Source organism: Pelobates fuscus, chromosome 2 (assembly GCF_036172605.1).
Source record: "Pelobates fuscus isolate aPelFus1 chromosome 2, aPelFus1.pri, whole genome shotgun sequence".
Classification (NCBI taxonomy): domain Eukaryota; kingdom Metazoa; phylum Chordata; class Amphibia; order Anura; family Pelobatidae; genus Pelobates; species Pelobates fuscus.
In genome coordinates, this window is record NC_086318.1 from 48,327,172 (window position 1) to 48,353,576 (window position 26,405).

General features: G+C 40.3%; 1 protein-coding gene across 1 annotated transcript; it reads left to right on the top strand.

Moving 5' to 3' along the window:
* LOC134586555 (uncharacterized) lies at nt 1-23,196 on the top strand. The gene is made up of 22 exons (XM_063442136.1): nt 1-134; nt 228-289; nt 1,522-1,611; nt 2,845-2,972; nt 3,069-3,209; nt 3,826-3,909; nt 6,843-7,010; nt 7,198-7,294; nt 9,451-9,674; nt 10,528-10,681; nt 11,016-11,224; nt 11,316-11,433; nt 12,107-12,309; nt 14,068-14,185; nt 14,269-14,438; nt 16,301-16,374; nt 17,375-17,502; nt 18,620-18,809; nt 18,988-19,126; nt 21,625-21,721; nt 22,011-22,103; nt 23,129-23,196. The coding sequence occupies exons 1-22, from the start codon at nt 49-51 to the stop codon at nt 23,152-23,154; spliced, it is 2,799 nt and encodes a 932-aa protein (XP_063298206.1). The 5' UTR covers nt 1-48; the 3' UTR covers nt 23,155-23,196.
* Nucleotides 23,197-26,405: the final 3,209 nt, after the last annotated feature.

Below are 26,405 nucleotides of genomic sequence, written 5' to 3' on the forward strand. Positions count from 1 at the left end.
TCAATACGTTGCAGTAATGAGCGAGCAGTGTGAGAATAATTACTTTTAATGTGCTCTAGGAGAGTTTATTCCGTGAGCACTGCTGGGGATTTTTGGAAAGCTGTTTTGGCCATGGAGGTGAAATTCTTATCCAAGTAAGAGAACCCTGAGCGTGTTAATTGAAATACAATGACTCCCATTATGCATGTTTTGTGGTTAAATAACCAACTGATGCTGTTCTTTTGCAGGTTGGCTTTGCTGGTAATCATTTGTGCGGTTGAGGTCTGGGCCCAGGGGAGTTCAGGAGCAGGTGAGGATTAAACTAGTCTACCAAGAGCAGCATCTGTTATTTATTGTAGAACGTGTGCTTTATGTATGATTATGTGGTCTGTACAGGAACTTAAAAAAAATAAATCCATATTTGGCAAACTGATCTGAAATTGACCTGATGGGTGTTTATAACTGTTCCCTCCTGCATTATGTGACTATTACACCTTGCGCTAAGCAGTTTTGATGAACTGTATATTGGCACTATTTGATGGCATACCTCCCAACTCTCCCTACTTGGGAGGTACAGTCCCTATCTTGCATCCAATACGCTCTTTTCTATCCTAATGTCCCTCTTTTCTAGGTACATATATAGCTATATATTGTGGTGTCTGTGTAACACAGAGCTCCATAGTAATGTATCTTTTAAACCATAAATGTTTGGACATCAGCCTGTGTAAATAAGATTCATTACTTGTGTTCATAATTATTGCAACTTAAATTGTGAAGTCTCCCTAAATAATTCAGAACAGCCCTAGCTACACACCCACTCAAACCCCCTATTAAAGTGTCCTTGTCTACTTAAAACGTAGGGAGGCATGTGACAATCGTATGTCGTGTTTATTCCACATGGCTGTGAAATCTGCAGATCTTTGCTGACATGCCAATGTGTGGCTAGTACTGAGCGATTTGTGGCAACAAAGTGAGATTTATTTACTAAACACGGAGTTGGCCTAACTGACTGACTATAGTGGAGGAGACGATCTGTAAATTGGCTCCCTTTGCATAAACTGAGTAATTCATTTTACAATTCCCTGCGATTCGGTAGCTACTGAATAGACCCCACAGCATTTTTCCTGGACACCTTGCACGACTTCATGCACTTGGGTTGTATATGATCAGTCCTGCCCTACAGAATGTAGAAGTCATAAGCTGCAGCATGGAAATCGGCTAACCGTTCAAAGCCACTTCTTATAGAATTGTTTGATTTCTCTTTTGGCATCTAAATTCTATTTTATAGGTGTACCAGGTGTGTCACATCTTAATGAAGACAAGTTGCCCTTCCTGTCCACTATTTCCATTTAATATACTTTTTGCATGCATTTGGGGTAGCTTATGTTTAAGACAATTTTTTTTTTTTACATAGAATCACCCCCTTCCCTTATTCAGTTACTTTGAATTTAAATTTGAAATTCCCAGCATTTTACACTTTATTAAATGGCCCTATATAAACTACTAAACCATGTTGAATAGTGCATATTCTGTCTTTTTCAGGAATTCTCTCAACGTGCCAAAGGTCCTTTGTAGTAATTAATTTGCCAGCCGGAAATGTGCTCAACCGCAAAGTGCAATTTTCAGCTATTGGTAAGTCCATATATGAACGTAAAACTTACACAATGCAGGGTTTATTCAATAAACTGCAGCACAAGAAGTTCTGGTTCAGCTATATCAGCCCAATTTATGACACGGTTTTCAAACGTTGCTAAAGTCAGAGTTGGACTACTTGAGCCTAAACGTTGTCATTTGGATTCCAGCTAGAATCTGGGTTTTAGGGACTACAATCCTTATGTTTTCAGCACAATGAATAAATGCATGACTTTTAGCCTCCAGGAAGCTGTAAAGGTTAACTTAATGCATATTATGTATTTACTCGCTCTGTTTAATCTATTGTGTGCCAGAGCGTTAACGACAAAGTGTGAACAATTGACTGGTTCTGATCTCGGTTTACATTACGTTTGCTATGATTTCATTGAAGGAATGAAAATTCTGCAGATTAGCTGTATAGAAAAAACTATTGTTGGTTTATATATAGTCCTTTTTTAAAGGAATATTGCGGCCTTCGCAAGCCAACTCCTTCTTCCCCTTTTCTGTCTCCAGTCTGTCCCCAGAAAATGATCCATAAGCTAGTAAAGATATTTGGGCAAGCCAGGTAGTCTGGACATGAAGCTAGCACTCTTCTCTTCGATCTGTGAAGGAGTTTCTGCAATTCTTTGTAAAATAAAGATCAGAGGCCTGTTTTACCTTGGCTGACTATGAATTTTTAATGACAGAATAGACTGATTTTTCACCTAACTCTGAATAATGCTCTCTAGGCATAGTATGATAATTGATCACATAGATATCTGTTGGATATCCAATCAGTCTAAAACAAACCGTTCTGGGTTACTGGACAATTGGTAATAATTATGCACTTGGTCTTAAGTGCTTTTTAGTATGTACATCCTGTCCCTAAAGTCTTGCGGATGGAACACTCCAAGAAACTGCAGTTTCCACTTTTTCAGTGGCTTTCACGTAGAAATATTGGACTTTGGCAATTACTGTACATGCTTTTCGGAAGCATTACTGCAATGTTGACATTTGATTGGCCACCACTCAGAACTGTTAGCTAGCTTTGCTGTAGGTGGATTGGACTGCCATGATTCCTCTGTACAGGATCACAGTTAATGGTTGGTTTTATTTTTTTTATTTTTTATTTTCTCTGAATTGTGGTATTGATGGCTAAAAAGTGGTTGCTCTTGGGCAGCCTGTGTGTCTGAGATTCAAACTATCTATTTGTATTTGCAATTCTCACTGTAACTGCTATCTTCCTTGCCACAGACGAATTTGGGAGAGCATTTCTCATAGACAACCAGTTGGCCTCTCAGTGTGGGTATTCAATCTCTTATGATGCCTGGGGCAACATTGAATTTAGAGCTTCACTTCTCAGCTGTTACACCCAGATTAGGGTAAGATGAGTGTTTCTTTCCTATTCTGGCAATTCCTTCTGTGGATTTTGTATTTTTTGCTTATTTTTTTTTTTTTAAATGTTTGCCTTCCCCCAGAATGACAGCTACTTCACGGTCTCCGTAAAAGTAGATATCTCCACTGGCCTAAGCACTGTGGGTGAGAGTAACAAAAGATCAGTTGACTGTCCCTACAAGTGGTGTCCTCGTGAAGTTGTCTGTGAAAGAAGCTACATGGAGGCAAGTAGCCAATATGAACTGGATGTTACCACAACTTTGGGCATCATGATACTGTTTTAATCTCTCTGTGCTTCTCAAATATTCCTTATGAAATTTGCTTCCAAAAGCACTTGGTAAGAGGCGCAGAGGTGGACTGCTTTCAGTGAGTTACAAAATGTCAATTTATCGGCAGGCTTTACAGGAAATCTGCATTTAAGAAGTTGAGGGATGAGAAAAAGGCAGCAGAATATGTGTAGAAAGGATGTGCATTGAAGGGAGAATATTCAAACTTTATATTCAATTCTGATTGGAAAGTGTAGTATCGAATCTTACCTTGGCGAAATGCTGAGTAAGACATGTTGATCATGACTTGCCTGCAGTGTGTGCAAGTTTATAAAAAAATGACAATATTCTGGGTAAAGAATAAACAATATTGTAAACTACAGTATAGCAATTTTAATTTGTTTTGTAACTTGATAAACTTGTGTTGTGGCGTGGTCAGTCTGGCTGACCACCTTCACAATAGCACAACTACTCATAACATGTACATTTAATTTCTTTAGACGGTAAAGCTTAATTTTGGACTGACAGTAGGGTTTCACTTCATTCAGAAACTACTGTAATCATTTCCTTCTAGGTGTCAGTCCGACGGACCATCCCACATATTCCAGAAGGTGCTCTACAAGACGAGCCAGAGGACTGGTCTGAAGCCTTTCCAGAAGCAAGTATATGTTGGGTTAATTGCTGATGAATTGGCCATCTCTTGACCTGTGCTCCTCTTCTATCATCCCATATCCCTGCCACTCTTTCCTCAAAGCTTCTGGAAAGTCTGGTCTTTATCTGTCTGGCTTGCTTCCTCAATTCCAACGCTCTTTGATACTCTTCCATCTAGCTTCTGCCTCCTCAACTCAGACTGCACGGATTAGTTATGAACGACTAAATCCAAAGGCCACTACTCCTTACTAATTCTTCTTGACCTCTAATGCATTTGACACTGATCATGTTCTCCTTCTCCAAACTTGAAGACTGTCCTCTCATGGTTTTCCTCCCATCTCTCCCAACATTCATTCGATGTCTCCTTTTTCTAATATCTCCTCCCTGCCTTGGTTGAAGTCCCCCAAGGCTGCTCTTGGTCCCCTTCTGTTCTCTTTTATGCCGTCAGTTGGAAAACTTATTACCCCATTTGGATTTTGCTACCACACATACTCTGATGACGCCCGGATATTTCTCCTCCCTAGATCTCTCTCCCACTTGTCCTGCAATGTGTCACTGCTAGCCTTTCTTCCATCTGATTGGATGTCCTCCTGCTTTCTGAAACTTAATCTCTCAAAAATGAAACTTCTAGTCTTTCCTCCTTTTGCTCTGCTTTCAAGTTTATGGTACCCGGGACAAGCTCGCTGTCTTAGTGTATTGATTCTAGCCTCATGTCAAGTCTGTTTCCAAATCCTGTCGATTCCACCTGGAGAACATTGTCTGCATCTGCCCCTTAAGCTTGATGCTGCCAAGGAGCTTGTTTGTGCTCTAATTTCTCTCATGCAGCAGCTGTACTTTCCCTGCTACAGTCTGTAACGAATGTTGCCACCAGACTGATGCTCCCCTCACACCTCCCCACTAATCAATCCTTGCATTGGCTTCCTGTATCCTATAGTAGCCCAGTCAAAATACTAACTCTTGCATAAAAGGCAATGAACAGTTCTAACCCTTGTATATCTCTTCACTGATTTATAGGTATGCGCTTTCTCCTGTCTGCTGCTCACACCCGTACTGTTCACTCACGCTTGCAGGACTTATCGTGGGCAACTCCTTTCCTTTGAAAGAACCTGCCTACCATCACTCTCCCCTAGTCTTCAATCATTTTTAAAAGTGCTTCAAAACATCTCTTTAGGAAAGCTTATGGCCTCCTTGAGGAACCTCTATCTCACATGCCTGTCTCTTGCTCTCTCCTAAAAAGTAGCACTCTACTCTCTCCTCCAGCTCTGCTTCACTCCCACCTTATTTGATTGCTATTTCCTGTTCTATTGTTTTACACCCCACCTCCTATAGACTGTAAGCTCGCTTGGAGCAGGGTCCTCATAAACCTACTGTTCTGTAACATTTTGTATTTCTCATTTATTGTTAAATCTCCCCCTCTTATAATATTGTAAAGTGCTATGGAATGTGTTGGAGCTATATAAATGCCAAAATAACTGGTATGGCTACAGAAAGGGTTCAGTCTCAGGCCAGTATAAAATTCTCTTTGATTACTTGCTCTATGCAATGTACCATAAAGGAACACTATAACATTGGGAATACAAACATGCATTCCTAAAGTTCTTCTATTGACTTAGATTTTTTTTTTTCCTTTTTTTAGACTTTTCTGCAACCACCTCGCCTCCATTGCTCAGATTATCGCTCTTGATCTAGGCAAATCCAGTGTTTTCCCATAGGGATGCGCTGGAAGACCAGATTGCAGTACCTTATCCAAGAAATCCTCTTGTTTCTGACTTGACCACCACTAGAGGTGAACCTGGGCAGCAATGCCAACAAACACTGGCAAGATAAAGTAAGAGTAGTATAACGGACTGCTTTGCTCACCAGAGGTTAAAAACGTTTAGGCGATATTCCCCTTTCCAGATGCACCGACCGCTACTGTAAGCACCAATCTCCCGAACTGCAAACACATGAATTCACCAACTCCCGCACAGGAAACACACGAATACTGGAAACAGCCGAACAGGAAAAGCATACGAACAGCTTACACTCCTGGCAGTCAGCCTACAATCCAATTACCCCCAAGAACGAGACGACACTTCGCTTTGAGGGTTAAGAAAAACTCAAGTTTAATCACACAACCCCTGCTTTTATGGGATTCTCCCATGCAAGGGAGGCACCCACCACAATTAGGACATTAACCAATACAGTAAAAGGTACAACCCACACAAGTCCGCCCACCACATCTCTTAACATAATTAAACTGTGCACAATTTCCCCAAGTTTTAGATGTACCCCAAATGCCTAGGATACACCTCTAAAATCTGATCTGGGTGAGCAACATACTCAAAAATCACCCAGATCAGACCAGGGGTTCAGGAGCTATGGAGGTTTAAAGTTTTGACCGACCGCACAGGGAAAGTAGCCGAAAATAGTTCCATGAGGTTTGGCCTTGCGGTCGGTCTCTGTTAGTGCTATAAAAAGTCCCAAACGGCTTGCCATCCGTGGGTTTCCTGGTGTTTGTTAGAATCACCATGTTAGCATTAGTCTTTCTACCGAACGGCTGCTCGTTCCGTGGATTTGTGCCGAAACTACCGAAGTCTGGAGGTCTCAGCGGTGTTTGCCTAGTCGAGTGTCCGATTTTAGTTCCAGGCTTCTCCAGTGCACAGTGGCGAGATTGGTTCCGCCACAAGTAGCACGAACTGATTCAATAAATGCTTAAATGATTATACACACTTATTATGTTTATATAGCGCCAACAAATTCTGCAGTGCTTTAGTGGGTGGACGAACAAACATGTACACTATAAAATGTAACATTTACAGGACGGTCACATCACTGCCGAGTTAGCCTTGCACTTTTCATAGGCGCTCCATTAAAAAAAACAAAAAATAGTCACCGCATTGATACAGACCCAAAATTTAGTGGTTAGTTTTATTATATATTTGATTTCTCCCCTTTTAGGCCGTATCGGGACTCATGTCAATCTGGCAAGTAGTATTCCATCTTACCTCAACTCGGAAAGCTATGTTGGTCAAAGATGCCCAAAAACTTGGCTATGGCATAAATACAACAGAGGCCAGAATAATTCTAAGAGCCCCATACAATGCTACGGAAGCCCGACTCCAAAGAGTAAGTTCCACGTGTCCCCTACTGAGGCGTATTTCAAGAACTAGCTAATAAAATCTGAAGCAAAGTTTAAAGTTGCATCCCAAAATCCATTTAATGTTTTAAATGAAGAATTGCCTTTTTATATTGATTGGCTATATTTCTAGCTGGCTGTGGGTTTGTCATTCTTTTAAAAATGTTTATTTTGTAGGTCAGTGGAGTGGGATTCTCTGCCGTAAGAGCTACTGTATTATACAAACAGCGCTGGTTTCTTCTCATGGCTGACACTGCTGTATCCTGCCCAGTTGGTGAGTTTCTACACCAGGTCAAAATGTGCAGAGCAACGATTTCAATTTTCTGTTGCATTAATAAACCGCATTCAAACCACTGATTTGACAGCATAAGATCTACTGTAAACATGGCACTGTACTGGTGGATCCCCAGAAATACTGGCTTTCCATATTTTTCAACACTTTACAGTTCAAAAAATTGGGTTTTATTCAGTCCACACTTAATCAGGTATAGTACAAAAACGATTAAAGACAACTAAAAGCCGAATTAAATGAGCTAGACTCTTAATGCTTGCAGGAAGACTAGTTACTACAACACTGTTCCAAAGTTCTATGGGAAAGGTATGTATATAGTTGGAGAATATGGAGAGAAGTGAGACTTTTAAGGGATAAACAAATGAACGAAAACCTATTGGTATGTGTTAATTTAACTGACACCATGAGATTTAGTGATGGTGTATTGTACGGGTGATTTCTACAGCCTTCAAAGCAGTTGGACACGTCACATGCTACAACATAGAATTACTTTACATAGATTCAATTATCATAGATTAAAAAATGCTATTACTATTGAAGTGTTAAAGTACCGGTACTTGTTAATGCACAAACAGTTAACTTAGAGATGCCCTTAACTGTAAAGTAGAGCCACCAACTTTAAACTGGCTAATATAAATGGGGCAACTGCTGTGTACACTGGTTAAAGTGCTGATTGTACAGACATGAACTGAAGGAGGCAGTTATGATAAAAATAGTAATTGGTGGGGGGTATGTTTAAGACAATCTGACTTGATTCTGTTCACTTGGCCACACTAAGAAAGTAACTTCACATGCAACGCTCAAGGTGGGAGGTTTCAGTGCAGTCGCATAGTACCTGGTATTTTCATTTATTCCAATCTTAATGAAAACTAAAATGTAATTCTGTAGGTCTTGCCTTAACTAGTTACCTTTCAACAAGCATTCTATGCAAACAAAGTTGTTGCATATTAGTTTAGAGCAGGGGTTCCCAATGAACTTTTCCCGTGGAAAACTTTGACATAGTATGTATAAACATTGTGGAGCCCCCCCCCCCCCCTGTTTTTTTGCATGCATCGTGTTTGCCAGTGTGTTTTGTATGTCAATGTGTATCAATCTGACAGAGATCTGTTTGTATGTGCCAGTCTGTATGTATCTGACACAGATGCATGCACACAGTGACATACACATCCTGACTCACAAATACACACACTTGCACCTACAGATACGCATGTACACTGGCGCATACGCACGTACACTGGCGCATACGCACGTACACTGGCGCATACGCACGTACACTGGCGCATACGCACGTACACTGGCGCATACGCACGTACACTGGCGCATACGCACGTACACTGGCGCATACGCACGTACACTGGCGCATACGCACGTACACTGGCGCATACGCACGTACACTGGCGCATACGCACACTCTACTGAAAAAACACACAAACTCCTTAACACACGTTTGTTTGTTTCATTCCACCCAGCCTTCCCTTCCTCTGGTATTGCTGGCATGGAGTCTCAATTTCACTGGGGCTGCTGGGCTGAGCAACTGGCGTGCAGTCCCTGGGGTCCAGTGGGGCTGAGCGACTGGTGGCAAGGGAGCTGTAATCTTTCTGCTCAACTCCCTCGCACGCCCCTTGATGATGCCGGAGTGACGTCATATTCCGGCATGACTCCTGTGTGCGCGAGGGAGTTGACTTTCACAAAATTTTGGCAGAACCCGTTTGTGTTCTCGTGAAACACTGGTTTTGAGTAAATGGTCAGTGTTTGTAGTATGGTCACATTGTAGCTTCTACAATTTATGTAGAACCTTTCAGGGCCTACTTATACATACTGATTTGAAGATATTTCTCCAGGTTAAATGAATGTCTGAGCCAATGATTGACTCGCCTGTTCTGAGGCAGTTGTAATAGTTCTTTTCTCTATTGGATATCAGAATTCTGGTTCCAGCATATAATTTGAGCCCCACATAGCTTTTTATTTTCCCATTTTGCTTTAATTCTGATTATTCAGTCCAGTACCCTGGTTGAAAAAGTATATTTAAGAGAAGCATGCCACACATGTTAAATGAAAGTGTATATATCCATTTTATTGGAAATGCCTTAATAGTTCTGTCCTTGTGCTGTTATATAACCGCTCTCCTTCCTTTTTAGATGATGTGACTTTTGTAGATGGAAAGATAATATGGACCGTTCCAAAAACCATTCCAGACTTGCTTATCGGTGCTAGTATGATAAAAATCACCCATACTGAAATTGGAGTTGACCTCACTACTCTGACAAAGGCTGAGTTGCTCAATAGAAGTTATTTGGTGGTTGACAACAGTGTGACAACTTCCATCACTATACCCTATGGATCATTTGGTGGCTATTATAAGGTAAAAGCAGGATATATTGCCCTGAAACTTATGTTCAGCAATATTCCTTTTAATTCTGGTATATTTGTTGTAGCTTTACAGCACTACAAATGATTCCTCCTTGCATAAACTGACTTTTTCTTTATCAGAGTATCAATATTTGGTCTCCTACATTCCATGCCCCAAAGTTTATTAAAATCTAAAAGTAACAAAAAAGCACATTCTACAATACCTGTGTGTTTGAATCCATGAATGAATTCTGAATAAACATGAATCAATAATTCACCTTGTGTTGAATGCAGGGGGAAGTTAAAAATGCAATAGATCTGAAATTGCAAACTACTGTATGGGGTTCACTGTAATATCCCACTCCAAAGACGCTCCATAAAAACAAATGGTTTCACGTTTTTCAATTATGGCGGGTACCACTTTAAAATATGGTCATTAAAGACTTGAGGGAATGTTTCTAAATGTGTTACGGTTTGTGTCAGCAAGGCCATTACAAGCAGAATGGGTGCTTTTCTGTATGCCTGAAAGATTAAACTTGATCTCATGGTTTTATTGCAGCTATCGTATGGAATAAAGACAATGGGTATCACTGTGTCCAAGAGTCTTTAAGCTAGATCTTGTGACCAGATAATGTAGTAACTAAAACCAGGTCTCGTGCGTAACACAGCGCAATAAAAAACTGTCTAAATATAAGAAACCTGGCGCAATAAAAACTTTTTTTTTTTTATACTAATGACTATTCATGGAAGGCAATGCTGAACTATGAATGTCATGTCCATTCTACTTGTACATTTTAATGTAAGGATAGCGCTTTAAATCTATGGTTTGAATTTAAAAAAAACTTGCTGTGTTTTTGCTCCTTCAGAGTCGTACATCTTATGGAGAATATGGTATATTCTATCATATCAGAATGCTGCTACAATATCTATGGGAAGACAACCGGAGGGGTGTGACCAAATATACAGTTATTAAAGATATAAAAACTCCCTTTGATCCTCGGCCACCAACTACAACAAACGGTATGAGTCTTGGGAAGCTTAGAGGATATTTAATTTACATTTTAAAAGTGCATCTTTATTTGTAAACCAGACTTGTAGCAGTAAAACTTGCGTGTACGCAAACTTTCAGTGTCAAGTCTTTCAAAGTGAGTTGGTAGGACTCCCGTCCTGAACTGTATTTATTTTTAATTCAACTTTATCTGTGTTGAGTTATCTAACTTTGGGGGTTTGTTCTACTGACAATTGGACTCATAGAACTTCTAAATTATACTTGAATGTGGAAGTCTGAAGTTGCAGATAACTGTTTTTTTTTTTTTTTTGCTTTTTTTTTTTTGCTTATTTTATTCCTTTTTAGAGACAATAATTTCTTCCAGGGAATTTAATGTAACTATTGGAACATTTTTACCGGATGTAGAGCTCGTGAACCTAACAATTGGTCTTGTAACCATACCTGTATCGGAATGTAATAAATTAGGATGTATGATTTCGTCATGGAGGCATCCAAATGGAAATATCACTTATCTATTAAAAGTTCCCTTTGACAATTCCAATGTGGAAAAGCAGGTACTGTTGAACTCTTGTTTGGAACAATTGTATAAATGTAAATCTATGACTGACCTTAAACTAATGTCTTATTTTTGTTTTTTTGTTTTAGTATATCCCAGAATATACCAATGTTTACACTTTGAACGTCACTTTTGGGTTCCTTATCATTCCAAGTATGGAGACGTTCACCAAAAACACTTCAGTTACCATTACAATTGAAGATGCTGGTAATGTACATATTATAATGGAAAAACTAGCAGAAACTCTAACCTTGCCTGGGTTGGATATGGTGGTAACTTGACATTTAACTCTTGGCAAATTAAGAACTTAGTAATGGTTCAAATAATGGTGAAAACTTGGTACTTGCAGCACTTTTCTGTCAGGTTTACGTGCCTCTGTAAATAAACCTAAAAAAAATCAATAAGCGATACATCAGCTTTGTTTTGAAATATGAAGACACTGAAGCCAAATCTATTACAGTAGATAACCGTTGATAATGCATATGGATGCCTTATCAAAGTAAGACATACTCTTAAGCACTAGCATGAAACTCGAGGTATAGGTTGTGGGAAATGAAGAGTGGATTCTTCTATAGAATTGGGAGACTGATTTAAGGTTCCATACAAATTTAATCCAAGTGTAAGGTGGTGTGAAAGAATTACAACTTGCCCTGTCTTCCTTTTATCTCCACCCATTACTAAAGTTGATGTAGGCTTCCAAAATGGGTAAACCCAGTCCTATTAATGGTCCTCGGGCTTAACGGAACAGTGGTATACAAATAGTATCCTTATGAGCAAAGTTCTAATTGGTCTAAAACTGTGGCTCTTTAAAATTCCTTCCCTGATGTCTGTCTGCAAGGATTTTTCTCTACTGCTAAACTTCAGCTTTTTGTTTAACTAGTGCCTCCAACTGCTAAAGAGGCCTGTGGATCATCCTTGACCTTGAATGTCACTCGTGGGAATGTGGACACAAATTGGGTTCCATACATCAAGAATGTGCGTGTGAGCCTGGGTTCTGCGCAAACCTATGGATTTCAGTATTCATCAAGTAACACAAACTTTATAGTTTCAGTTCCACCCTCGTCCAGTCTTGTTGCCTATGATGTAAGGACTAATGAATGATATATATATTTAAAGTATTTTAATGACCATAAGTAAACCATACAATGCCTTTGAAATTGTCACAAGACTGCTTTTACATTCACAATGTGCCGCCATAAAAATCGAATATCACACCCTCGTAGATAGCTTGGCAGCCAATGCAATATTTCCGTTTGCTTTCTGGAATTTCGTACTCCAGAGGTTAATGTTATAAATTAATCCTTGAAGATTTTATGATAAAAGCATTCCTTTAGATAAACCTTTGATATTAAAGAACACTCCAGAGTTGATTGAATTACACCACTCCCTCAGCATACATAAAATCTAGGGGTTTAGGTAATCTAACAGGTATCCAGCTTTTGTAGACTAGACCTCCTATGACCATTTAGGGATTGAGTTATTTTTAGTTTACTTCCAATGGTCGCATATGTTGTAGCTCTACTTGTGCTGCAAGCTTGCAGGGACACCAAGCACCAGAACCACTACAGTTTAATGGGTCAATTAATGTCTGGGGGACCCTCTTTAAAGGAACGTGTTTAAGATAGTTGGGAGTGTTTGTAGAAGGCTAGTCCTGGGTTGGGATGCAGTATTACATTGAGTAATTGTGGCTAGACGCAGCAGAAACATAGATGAAACACTAGTATCTCCAGACGCTAACGTATGGCTTGTGGAGTTAAATTTGGCTTTTGTTGGGACATAACTTCTGAACTATAACACTATGCATGTGGAAGAGTATAAAACTCTTGGACCTAAGTCAAACCTAATGCAAAAATCTTAAAGGGACACTATAGTCACCAAAACAACTTTAGCTTAATGAAGCCGTTTTGGTGTATAAAACATGCCCCTGCAGCCTCACTGCTCAATTGTCATTTAGGAGTTTAATCACTTTGTCTATGAACCTTAGTCACACCTCCCTGCATGTGACTTGCACAGCCTTCCTAAAGACTTGTAAAGTCATCTAAAGTTTATCATTTCTTTATTGCAAGTTCTGTTTTTATTTAGTTTTTTTTTTTTTTTAATCCACTGCTATGTTAATAGCTTGCTAGACCCTGCAAGAGCCTCCTGTATGGGATTAAAGTTCAATTTACAGAGCAAGAGACAAAATTGTTTAAGGTAACATACATCTGATTGAAGTGAAAGCATTTTTGTTTCATGCAGGCTGTGTCAATCATAGCCAGGGGAGGTGTGACCAGGGCTGCATAAACAAACAAAGTGATTTAACTCCTAAATGGCAGTGAAACCTGAGAAGCATGATCTATACACTAAAAAACTGCTTCATTAAGATAAAGTTGTTTAGGTGACTATAGTGTTCCTTTAACATTACCCTGTACATGTACCACCAGTAGTCTCATTGTAAGTTTCCAAATGTTGCAGGGTTGAGGCATCAACCCCGATCTCTATTGCATTGAACACTAATTTATCAAATGTCTATCACCCTCACTACTCATGTTATTTTTGACAAGATCACCATACTGCATGTAGGCGAAGGTTCCCTGACCCTCAAGATGCATCAAAGGTTTAGAAATTCTAGGAAAGGGGTCTGACTTTTGCATCACCATATAAAATACGTTTTTGGGTTTTTTGGTTGTGTGATTTAACTTTCTGGATGGCCCAACTCCTCCAATTGCTAACCACTTCTGAAAGCACAAGGTTGTTTTTCTAAATTGCTTTGTGACCTTCATTGTTGGGATTTCTTCAATATCTAAGCCATTACATTCTTTGCATATCTATCTTATTTTTATTTTGTCTTTCTTTGTCTAGTCTGCCGGTTCCCTGGGCTTGATGATTACTCTACCATTGACCCTGAGGGATGACTCTTCTGGACTTTCAAAATATCAATTCAGTGTTACCTGTACCTATCCTGCAAACGAATTGATCCGTAAGTGGCTACTTGTGTTGAACTATTGACACACATTCAATTTTATTTTATATAATTTTTATTTTTCCAACTTGCACTTTCAGAGTGTTTTCCGAATGGAACCATAAGTGTGGTTGTAATGAAGCTAGCTGCTCTACCAGATCTGGACCTGTCTCTCCTCCAATTAAGGGCCAGATCCTGCCGACCTGCTTTGTACTCTGACACAAACGCCATATTCATTTTTCAAGTAAACACTTGTGAAACTAGCAGACAGGTACCTCAGAAGATAACTTGTCATATGGTGGGTTAATGAAGGAGGGGTGTACATGCCATAAACTACTTTCCTGATCACTGATTTGATAAAGACCTGATGAATGACAGGTGTCTAATTAGTGCGGTAATAGCGGCTTGATCCAAGGAGACATCTGACTGCTATTTTAGGGTCAAGAAGGAATTTTTTTCCTAGTTTGTGGCAAAATTGGAAGCGCTTCAGACTGGGTTTTTTGCCTTCTTTTGGATCAACAGCAACATATGTGAGGAAGGCTGAACTTGATGGACGCAAGTCTCTTTTCAGCTATGTAATGACAGGTGTGTAGTCTAATTGCTTGAATGCAGTGGACTGAATCACACCCAGATCAATGAGAAGAGAACTAAGGAACTATTAGAATGGAGTTCAGGGCCAGCCCAAGACATTGTGCTGCCTGGGTCCAATAACTGAATGCTGCCCCTTAACAAATCCACGCAAACTAAAACCTTCAATTATCACGGTTAGAAATATAATTAAACTTATCAGGAAGTGTTAATATAAAAATAGGGGTTGCAATGTGCGTAGTATGTGTGCTGTAGCACTGGATACAGACAAGCTCTGTATTCATGGCTTTTCATGACTGTATGACGGTCTTCAGGGGTGACTGTGACAGGTTGAGTGAGCGGGGTGAATGACCGGGTTGGAAGGTGAAGGAAAAAGGGAACTGGCAGGCCACCTGGAACACCCGGTGGAGTGCAAGGTGAAGTGAGTGTGGGCGAAAGGTGAGTGATGGGATTAGGAGGGATTAATGTGAAGAGTATGTGTGTGGCATGGTTGGCGGTGGTGACAGGGTTAGGGGTTAATGTAATGGAGTGTGGAGTTTTGTGGGGTTTTTTTTTTTCTTCCCCTTAGCAATAGATTCCCTGAAGGTACAGTGGCCTTGCTTTCTGGTGTGCAGCTCCCCAGGATGCAGACAGACCATATGTTGGAGGTCTTGCAAGCTATGGCATTTGAAGTGCCATGGTAACATGAAGATAGGCCATGCTAACGAGACCTCTACTTACATGGTCTGCACCTGGCAGAGCTGTAGACCAGAGGCTGTGCTGGGCTCTCAACCCCAGACGTAGTGGAAGGGACCTGCATACAGGGTAAACCACCAGGCCCTCTGTTAGGGACAGAGGACCCAGCAGATTTATATCCCCTAAGATGGCTGCCTAACTCTCCCAAATAGAGAGACGCTTGTGTGGTCTGCAGATATCCACTTGATGTGGACTAGTTGATGTGTATAGGGGTCTCAAAAATCCCCCCTTTTCAAAGTGCCGCCTGGGGCCATGGCCCCATTGGAACCCATGCATGGGCTGACTCTGACTGCCCTTATGTTTGTATTACACAGGGGCATAAAGCTTTTGTAGTTACTCAGTAGCTACCTGTCATTGATTAACTGTTGAGATGGGGTCGGGATTACCTACTTGCAAATTGGCATGTTAATGCTGCTAATGTATAATTTGCTTTCAAAGGAAAGTGCTTGATAAATGACAATCAGAACACATTCTGACCTACCTTTTTAGAAGAGTAGGGGCTTGGGAAAATGATGCTAACCTTGTCACAAGGAAGAGATGGAACTTGTCAACACTTGAGATGTGGTTTAACCTGTTGGTTGAGATTAGTCTGGCTTTCAAATGATGTGGGTTCTCTAATAGTACAATTGGACTTGAGCAGGGACTAGTGGAAAGGGTGGCTATTGAGTTTTTGCCTATATTCAGAGTTCATATTTCTTCCTTCTATAAGGAAGAGAATCAAACACTGTGAAATACTAAAAAGACACCAATGCAATTTCATTCTTTCCAAAGTAATTGGTAAGATAAGTTGGTTATGCCTTCTCTCTTCAGTTTTCAGGTAACAAAATGACTTATGAAAATGATGTATTGTACTTCAGATCTGGATCTACAGTTCCTGCTTACCAGTAAGTTTCAGCTTGCATAATTCTGGAATAAGCTCAAAGGCTGGTTTTGGTCTTAACCATCAATAACTAACTAGTTGTGATCATCATATTCTTAAAACAAACTAGCCAGAGTGACCATTTCTAAAGCCATAGTTAACATCCGTTTGATTTTTTTTTTTTTTTGTCGGACACATGTGCGTGACCTTTACCTGTGCAATCAATTATTCGACTGGCAAACTAGCTGTCTCTCGACCTTATAGTAAATTGTGTTATTACTCCAGTTTAAACAAGATCTCCGTTGTTCTCTGAACTTTTTCAGATTTTTTTAAAAAAATTTTCTCAGCTTGTAAAGTTAACAAGTGTCCTAACTCACGTCCAATACATATGGTGTGGAGATTAAAAATAATTAAAACAATGAAGTGGGTTCCCCCTAGTCCAATAAAGTTCAAGGGGTGTCTTGTCCCCTGGTTATCTTAAGTTGTATGTTGGTCTAATTCCAACCCACGCCACATGAGTTAAACTTCTATTCTACCTCTTCTGTGTAGAACACGCAGAGGTTTGGTACATCGTAAAAATTAAAACCAGTTCTGTATAAATTGTTACTTCACTCGTAGTCTTGATCAGTCCTTTCCATTGCTTTGACCAAGAAACGGTCACTAAGAGAGAAAAAAAATACCCATTGCCAAACCGACTATATATGGAGGAAAACTAAAAAATGACCCAGTACCTACTGGCTTGGAGGGTTTAGAAATTAATGAAAAATATATACGCTAGGTTTGGCTGGAAAAGCCATAATTGCAAATTGCCTGGTTTTTAAAATCTATCTCACATCTAGGTGACACTGGCTGCTATTGTTGCATTCTCTGTAGAACTCTGGCCTTTGTGTGCAGGTCACTACTTGTGCGTTAGATACTACCTTGTGTAAATGCAGACTTAAGTTTCTGAGATACTGGTTTGTACACGGATTTACACTTGATGGTCTGTCTCCTTTAACCAACTTCTCCCACAACTTCTTCTACAGGCTAAAAGTTTCTTGCAACTACACTATAAATAATACCATGTATTTCCGGTATTCTTTTAACTACAACCCTGCACCCAGCGTTCAAACTACAAATGATCCTCTTGTATTTATTTTAAGGTTAAGTAAAGGTAAGTTTGTACACGTTTTGTTTTCTATATAAACTTGACTGACCGGAGATCACGTAAACGAACACTCAAAGCACTAGAACCACTACAGCTCACTGTAGGAGTGCCCTGGTGCATTTCTACTGTAACCAGTAAAACTACTGGTTTTAGATACTGATTTGCCTGTGGTCCACTGGGTGCAGCTCCCTGCCTCCATTACAAATGCCAGTAGGCCAATAACTCCAAACTGTTAGCCCCGTAGTGCATCGCTAGCTCATTTCCTGAAAGCATCGGATGAAAAGACTTGCATCAATTATACTCTGCCTTTCTCTCATTTTTGTTGATCCAAAAGCCCAGTTTGGAGTTTTCAAACTCTGCAACAGACACATGGCAGTCAGATCTCTTCTTGGTTCAAGAAGCGAATAATACCACACATTCTATCCCTGATTGTTTGGTGTGTTTTTTTGTTTTGTTTGCAACAATTCATCCACTTGCTATTTAATACCCTGCAAAGACTCTCTAAAACTCTTCAGGCAGAGAATCCCACATAAGCCCCTGAAAGGTGTCATTTTTGTAAGTAAAACAGATTTAAACTTGTTGGCCTTTGTTCACAACTAAAATCTTCCATTCCACTTATTAACTGTGTAGTTATTCTTAACCTGGGCACTAGAAGAAAATCCTACAAGGATTTTTGATTACACAGGTGAAGATGCATGTTGCGGCCTTCTCCTCCCTCCAAAAATAAACCTGACTCGTAACCTCCCTTCTGGTTTGTATCCCCCGTTTTCAATCTTACCCTGTCATACCTTGGTAAAGGAGACTGAAGATCCTCTACCATGTTCTGCTCGGCAATGCTACATGAAGTGACTGGCAGGAGGCTGAGCACTGTCTGCTTCCCTCCTGCCTATCACCCAGGGCCCCTGGACATTGTGCAATATGTCCAGAATATAGTCTGATATTGGACAGTCACAAAGTCTGGGATGTACAATAAGGGCTGGTGGAACTTGCAAAGGCTGCAGATAAGAGATCCACTAAACAGTTTTGTTTTTATTTGGGTAGTGGGGTGTCCCTCTAAACTCCATGCATGTGGAGAATTGATTGCAATCTATAACACAATGTTTGGTACTTTGTCATGCTCTAGATAAAAAGTACACCACCTTCTATGACACATCAGAATATCCAGTTGTTAAATATCTGAAGGATCCACTGTATTTTGAAGTTGAGCTGATGCGCAGCAAAGACGTGCGGCTTGAGCTCTTCTTGGAGAACTGTTGGGCTACGGCTTCCCCTGAGACAGTCAGTGTGCCGAGGTGGGATGTTGTGGTGAACAGGTAAGATCCTTTGTTGATCATGACACAATGTGGTGTTTTTTTGTTTTTTTTTTGTGTGCAAATTTTTAAGAACAAAACAGCCAATGTCTTAAAGAAAAGTTTAAATTTCCGATATATGCACAAGGTATCTTCAAAACAAATAACCTGTTCTTCTGTGTTCTTTCCTCTCGCTCTACAGCTGCGAATTTTCAGAGACCTATAATACTATATTCCATGCAGTGACCTCAGACAACAGGGTGAAGTTCCCAAAACTCCTGAAAAGATTTGAAGTAAACATGTTCACGTTTATGAATGCAGACCAAGCTTATACAGGAACGGTGAGGATAGTGGTTACGCCTACTGGTTCTATCTTGCCAGGAAAGGTTGAAGGATCTTAACATGTATAGTTTGGAGACGAGACAGGGAGGATATGATAGAAACCTTTAAATGCATAAAGGGAATAAATACATAAAGGGAATCAAGACAGTAAAGGAGACCAGATTTAAAAGAAGAAACTACCACAACAAGAGGACATAGGTTTAAAAATATCAGGTAGTATTACTTTAGAGAGGGTAGTGGATGCATGGAATAGCCTTCCAGCTGATGTGATAGAAGTTGGCACAGTGAAGGAGTTTAAGTATGCATGGGAGCATAAGGCTATCAGAACTGAGAGAAGGCTAGGGACTAATGAAAGTATTTAGAAAATTGGGCAGACGAGATGGGTAAAACTCTTATCTGCCGTCACATTCTATGTTTCTATCGTTAAAGGGACACTAGGCACCCAAAACACTTGGGGCATTGCATCCAGACCACTTCGAAGTGCTCATGTCCCTTAACCCTACAGTGGTAATTATCTCCGACAGCCACTAGAGGGACTTCTGGAATTGAAACGGACCTTTGGTCCCTTATCTGATGCTGGACATCCTCACGCTCTGCATGAGTACCTCAACATCAGGTTTTCCCCATAGGAAAGCATTAAACAATGCTTTCCTAAGGGAAAATCCTAATGCGAGCATGGCCATTGCCGCGCATGTGGATTAGGTCTCTCCTGCAGGCTGACGGCGGGGAGGAGTGTTGGCAGAGCTTGACCAGCACAAAGACATCGGTTCTGGATTCAGGTGAGTGACTGACTGAAGGGTTTTAACCCTTTCAGCTGCACGGAGGGGGGCACTGTACAAACAGGTTTGCTTTCCTGGCATTCTAGAATCCCTTTAAGCAGAATGTACATTTTTTGTACATGAAACTGTTAAAACCAGGATTAAATCTGTATCTGAACTACAAACTGTAACCTGAAACTAGTTGGGGCTCATCATAGTCCTACAGAAAGACTAACAAGTTGGTGGTAACAGCGCCACTTGGTGTTCAGTCTTTTATTTTATAAATGGTAGTGGTATTCCAATTACTTTAAATTCATGTAGCCTGATGGCATGTGTTCATATGCGCTTAAAATACTTGTACCCTATGGCTGGAGTGGCATTGCTAATGTCTTGGCTTCATATTGGCTAAAGTGGGCTATCGATTCGATATTTATTTAAAAGCTAAAGAAGATTAGTAGCAGGAGCACCAAGCTTGCTTTACATGGTACTGTAAGCCATTTCACTGTAAAAGGGGGTAACTTGCCATCCGAGCATATGCCACACAGTGGTGCTGAAGGGAGTCACCCAGGGTCTGCATGTCCTCAAGCTGATCAATCTAATCTGCTGTGAAAGCATGCTTCATTCACTATTACAGGAAATGTTTCATGGAATATTTAAAAGAGCCAGTAGATGGCTCTTTTAAATACTCTTTAAATAAGAACTTGATCTGCCTATATTGCTACTGATATTGGCAAATAATATAGTTTGGGATATTGCAAAGGTAGGGTTGGTATAGGGTTAGTGATAATTTCTGGTAGTTGGCAATCTGGACTGATATGGAAATATTTTGTTTTTATTTAGTTGCACTGGGTGTGTAAAAATGATAACTAATATTTTATTCACTTAATATTGGGTATACATGTAGGCTATTGAGAGCCAATTATGTGCTTTTTAAAATTATCAAATGTGTGTAAGGGCACTTAAAGAAAGTTATGATGGAACACACTGCACAAATTCTAGGTTTGGTTTTGGTTTAGAACTTGGACGATTATCTTGTCCTTAAGGGGTCAACATGTAATACAAAATGGATAGCGTAATTTACCAATAGCGTAATGCTAGGAATGGTGGCAAGTTCTTCTAAACACATTGTAAAGGCACACACTTAATGCATAGCACTGTGTAGACTATGCGCTGCGCTGGATGCTACCAATGATGAAACCAGCTAGCATTTCTACATCTCTGGTAAATCACCCATGCTAGAATTTAATGGGTCTTGGATGTCTAGTTTCACGTTCAGAGATGAGATATGGGGGAGAGGGGCAGAGAAAGAAACAAGCTATTTATGCATTAAAGAGGGACAATACTTTTACACCTTCTTATCCTCCAGATTAAACTAAACTAGATGTATCTTCCTGGTCATATGGTGGAGTACACAAGACTGGAACAAAATGCAAACTCGACAGCTTTCTGTAGTACTTTCATAATCATGAAAAGCCTCATCTCACCAGTTTTGTCTGATGTTTAGGGCCCAACTTAGTCCTACAACTGCATGGTTTATGGGTCTGTACAGGGGGAGAGGGGGGGACTGTTCTGCTAATTATTTAAACTCCTAAAATGCCAATCTTGTTTTTTTAAATTTATTTTTGCTAAAATGTCTCTTTGGGGCACTTGCTAAAATCAAGCTTGGTTTCATTGCCTGACTGCTGCACTTGAATCCTGGAGTGTTTCTTTATTTACTTTTTCTCATTCCTATCTTACAGATCTATTTCCACTGCAGTGTCGTAATTTGTAATTCTGAAACCCTCTCTTCTGATCCCATCTGCACTGGATCTTGCATACCCAACAGGCAGCGGTTAGGTGAGTAAAATACTCTTTAAATTGATTCAGTTTTGAAGTTCTATGCTGACATGTTGCACTCAGCCAGAGTGGAATCTGGTTTAAAGTCCAGCCTTGGTATCTGACCCCCATAAAGGGGCTTTTCTTTCCATATTCTAAGCCACAAGGATTGAGGCAGCCGTTAGGCTTTCTGAGCAGATTCTGTGAAATACAAACCGGCCATGAAGTGCTGCCCATCACTTGCCTATAACCTGAAAGTATGACCAGTACTTACATTTTCCAGGCATTAAACCTTCCGTTTCTCTACCAGGGCGAAGTGTGGATTCTCCGAGTCAATCTGACAACTTTGTGAGTTCTGAAGCTCTCTGGCTGACGCCTGAATCTGGACTGGATACTGCACAGTGTAAGTGTAATAAAGTAGGTTTAATGGCCTGTGCACTGGTCCGTTAAATGCCACTTCACTTGCAGTGTGAATTAATGTCGGTATATTTGTGTAATCATGGATAAAGGATAGAAACGAGTTTAGGAGCCGGTGTATGTGTGTGTTCATGCATCTCTGGCCCATCTTTCAGGAATCCATTAACTGCAATTTGTGCCCTTCTTGAAAAGCACAAATTGCAAACACTTGTGGTAATAAACTGGGTTTTTCCACGACTTCCTTAAATACACATCCAAAGTGGGAAATAGAGGTTGGCCTGCTCAATATGCTGCTATCCGGTCACAGTTCTGGGTAGAGATTGTTAATCTTGAGCTGCTACACTCATACTGGTGAGCAGCAGATATTATTGGAATCATAATATACTATGAACTTCAATTACTTAAGAAAAATGCATTGTCTTTATGGGTTGTCTTTAATCCATCTAATCTCAGGCTGTGGCTGAGCATTTTAACTAGCGGTTCCTAGCAGTCATTTCGGAAAGTTGAAGTCTCTTCCCCAGACTGGATATTGGCTAAATAGTAACATGAGCCTCTAAGGTACAGCCTTTCTCCTGGTCTAGTCTGTACGCCAGGACGTATTGCAGTCGGACCTCAAAATGACCAACAAACTGCCTTCTCTACACTGTGCTTAGAGTTCCATCAGTTGTGACCAGTGGATTCTGTATAAGTAACTCTATGCCATTGCCTTGGAAACATTGCAAACTGTATTTCTTAATGGTAAAGATGTTGCATGTTGTAAAAGGTCAATGCCAGGTAGACATGAATCACGTGTAGCAATCAGTCAATTATTTTTATCAAGTACTCCAGGAAACAAAGATTTTTCAGCAGGATAACTAAACTTGTCTGATCTCGTTATAGAACCCATAAGCCTGAACTCTGTATATAAAAAATGCTTTCTATATTGAAGGGTGGATGTGACTCATGTCTTAATGAGTGAGCTCATACAGTAAATACATGGTTTTAAATCTCTTTTTTTTTTTTTCTTTCCAGTTAAGAGCAATCTTGCCATTCAGTGACTCATGGATTGAACTTAAAATTTTTGATAATAAAAGGTGACTAAATGTGCGGTTTTTCTTGTCTTGTCATTGCTGTAATAGTGAAGTGTGCGTATTAACAATGGCCTTTAGTACAAATACATTGGTTACAAAGATTCAAATGAATGGAGATTCTTCACATCATGCCAATCTTTAGAACAGAATACCTGGCACAGGTTTAAAAGAACAGATAGGTGTAGTAGGTATGGTGCCCTGGTGACCCACATTGTAAATAGACAAAGTTTGACTACTTGTATGGTTTGCTGGTACTGATTCCCACTTCTACTACATTGGATCTAACATCCTGCTTAGGAGATGCAATAAGTTTAATGGGAATCAAATAATGCATTTGGAGTGCTATCTGCTGTTTCATTTCTCGTGCTGAATCTTGCTGGCATCCTAAAGGGACAGATGAGAAGTGGCATGAGATTGTGTGAGGTGGTTGCCATAATACATAGTGACACTGGGTACCATAGCTTTCACTCGTGTGCATTTACTAAATAATAAACTGAAAATCAAATTACAAAACTCTGGCTAAAATAGCCAAGCTACAATTCAGTGTTCAATCTGTATGTTGGTGGAAAAATTACGAAGAAGCTGTCTGTCCAGAGTCCCTAGGCAGCTGCCTAGAACAGGAGCCCAACGCTCAGGCTCTCACAAATCCTGAAAGAGATTGCACATGTCTTTCAATGTGGGTAAATCGCCCAATGTGCCACTAGACAGTGCTGAGACTCCATGCAATCAAAGTAACTCGTCTGCTGAGGACTAAAATCATTTGTGCGTTACTTGTTTAAGATCAAGGTTGGCAACAAAATATGATCCTAAATAAAGCCTACTGATAAACATTTGACCAAACGTGTTGGTTGGAGCTCTGGTCCTGATCTCCCTTCTCAACATTGGGTGGTCTCACTACCTGGAGCATTGTGGTCTGTGTAGTGTCCGGCAAGTAAAGTGTTTTAAATGTTTGTAAATTGGAGAATTAAACCATTTTTGCAAATTAAATCCAAATGACAAAATGTAGGATAAAATGGCAGCTTCCAAAATTGGCTTTTATCAATTTGGCAATTCATATTTAATTCACTACTTATTTTTATTTTTTTTAAATAACCCTTTCTAATATCCCATGAATTCTCATTTGACTGTGCAGTGGATACATTTGCTTAGACTTCCTGCTGGTCTGAAAGGTAAATGCAAATAGAGTAGAGTTCAAATACTAGAAGCGGCAAATGTCTTGCTATAGTGTTTACAGAGATTTTTTAACACCTCCGTGCCCTTGAAGCTGGTTATTTTATGACCTCACATTTTACCTGCTGTCTTAGACTGGTTTTAGAACTCTATCAGCAAAACTTGAAAGGAATTTAGTTTAATTTATCACCCAGGCTGGAGATTAATCCCCAATCTTTGTGTCAATCATTTTTATTGAGACACAACAGGAGTTTAGCGGTTGTGAAATAAATGCAGAGGCAGGAAATCGAGGTACAATGTTTGACCTGAAGCTATGGTCACATGTAAGGAAGCCCATTGCCGGTGTTCTATCAAAAAACCATACCCCGTGAAAATTCCCTACCCTCGTCACTTCCGGTGACGCAGCCGCACCGGAAGTGACCCTCATCCAATGGAGGAGGGTGTGCGCCGCCGCGCAGGCGCACACCAACTAGGTAGGGATTTTTCACGGGGTAGGGGAAATGAATGCAACAGTGCGCACGCGCGGCAAAGTACTCCTGTCGGAGGTACAGCGCACGAGTTGCAAGGGGGCGCTTCACAAACCGCGCATGCGCAGTATAGGGGTAGGGAAATTTGATGGCTATTAGCCCTGTGAGATCTCCCTACCCCTATACTGCGCACGCGCGAACTCTGATCGTCGGATTAAAGCCTCTCCCTGCTCCCAACACTCTCAGCCATCCAAGATTGAGGGTGAATTATGGTGGGACGGTGGGTGTTTATGTGCATTATATTGGGGGGTCTGTACAGACCCCCCAATTCTGCACAGACCCCCCCAATATAATGCACATAAACACCCACCGTCCCACCATAATTCACCCTCAATCTTGGATGGCTGAGAGTGTTGGGAGCAGGGAGAGGCTTTAATCCGACGATCAGAGTTCGCGCGTGCGCAGTATAGGGGTAGGGAGATCTCACAGGGCTAATAGCCATCAAATTTCCCTACCCCTATACTGCGCACGCGCGAACTCTGATTGTCGGCTTAAAGCCTCTCTCCCTTGCCACTAGTGCGCACGCGCTGTACCTCCGACGGGAGTACTTTGCCGCGCGTGCGCACTGTGGCGTTAATTTCTCCTACCCCGTGAAAAATCCCTACCTAGCCTAGTTGTTGTGCGCCTGCGCGGCGGCGCACACCCTCCTCCATTGGATGAGGGTCACTTCCGGTGCGGCTGCGTCACCGGAAGTGACGAGGGTAGGGAATTTTCACGGGGTAGGGTTTTTTGATAGAACACCGGTATATTAAGGTCTCGTTTAACCCCTTAAGGACGCGGGACGGTTCAGGACCGTCATCGGCATTTTCCCATTGCCGACCGACGACGGTCCTGAACTGTCCTTAATTTAAAATGTACTTACCCGATCGCCGTCGTTCCCCCGGCGGCGATCGGCGGTGCTCCCGTTGTGGGGAGACTGCCTGCAGCCCAGACAGTCTCCCCATGGCGAATTAGGACCCCTGTGGCCATGTGATCGCCCAACAGGGCGACCACATGGTCACAATAACTGTCCTAGTGTCTGCCTGCAGGGGGACTGTCTGTGCTGACAGGCAGTCTCCCTGCTGCTGTAAAATCATTAAAAAAAAATTAAAGTTAAAGTCAATGTTAATAAAAAAAAAAAATTATTATATATGTGTATATATATATATATGTGTGTATGTGTACTTATAATTAAATTACACACGTGTATATATACTATATATACTATATATATTATACACTATATATATTATACACTATATATATTATACTACAATATATTATACACTATATATATTATATTACAATATATTATACACTATATATATTATTACAATATATTATACACTATATATATTATTACAATATATTATACACTATATATATTATACACTATATATATTATACACTATATATATTATACTACAATATATTATACACTATATTACAATATATTATACACTATACACTATATATTATACTACAATATATTATACTACAATATATTATACTACAATATATTATACACTATATATATTATAC

Coding starts and splice junctions, on each gene's coding strand:
- LOC134586555 (XM_063442136.1), top strand. CDS start 49: ATGTGCTCTAGGAGAGTTTATTCCGTGAGCACTGCTGGGGATTTTTGG. Junction 135..227: donor GAGGTGAAATTCTTATCCAA/GTAAGAGAACCC, acceptor GTTCTTTTGCAG/GTTGGCTTTGCTGGTAATCA. Junction 3,910..6,842: donor GGTCTGAAGCCTTTCCAGAA/GCAAGTATATGT, acceptor CTCCCCTTTTAG/GCCGTATCGGGACTCATGTC.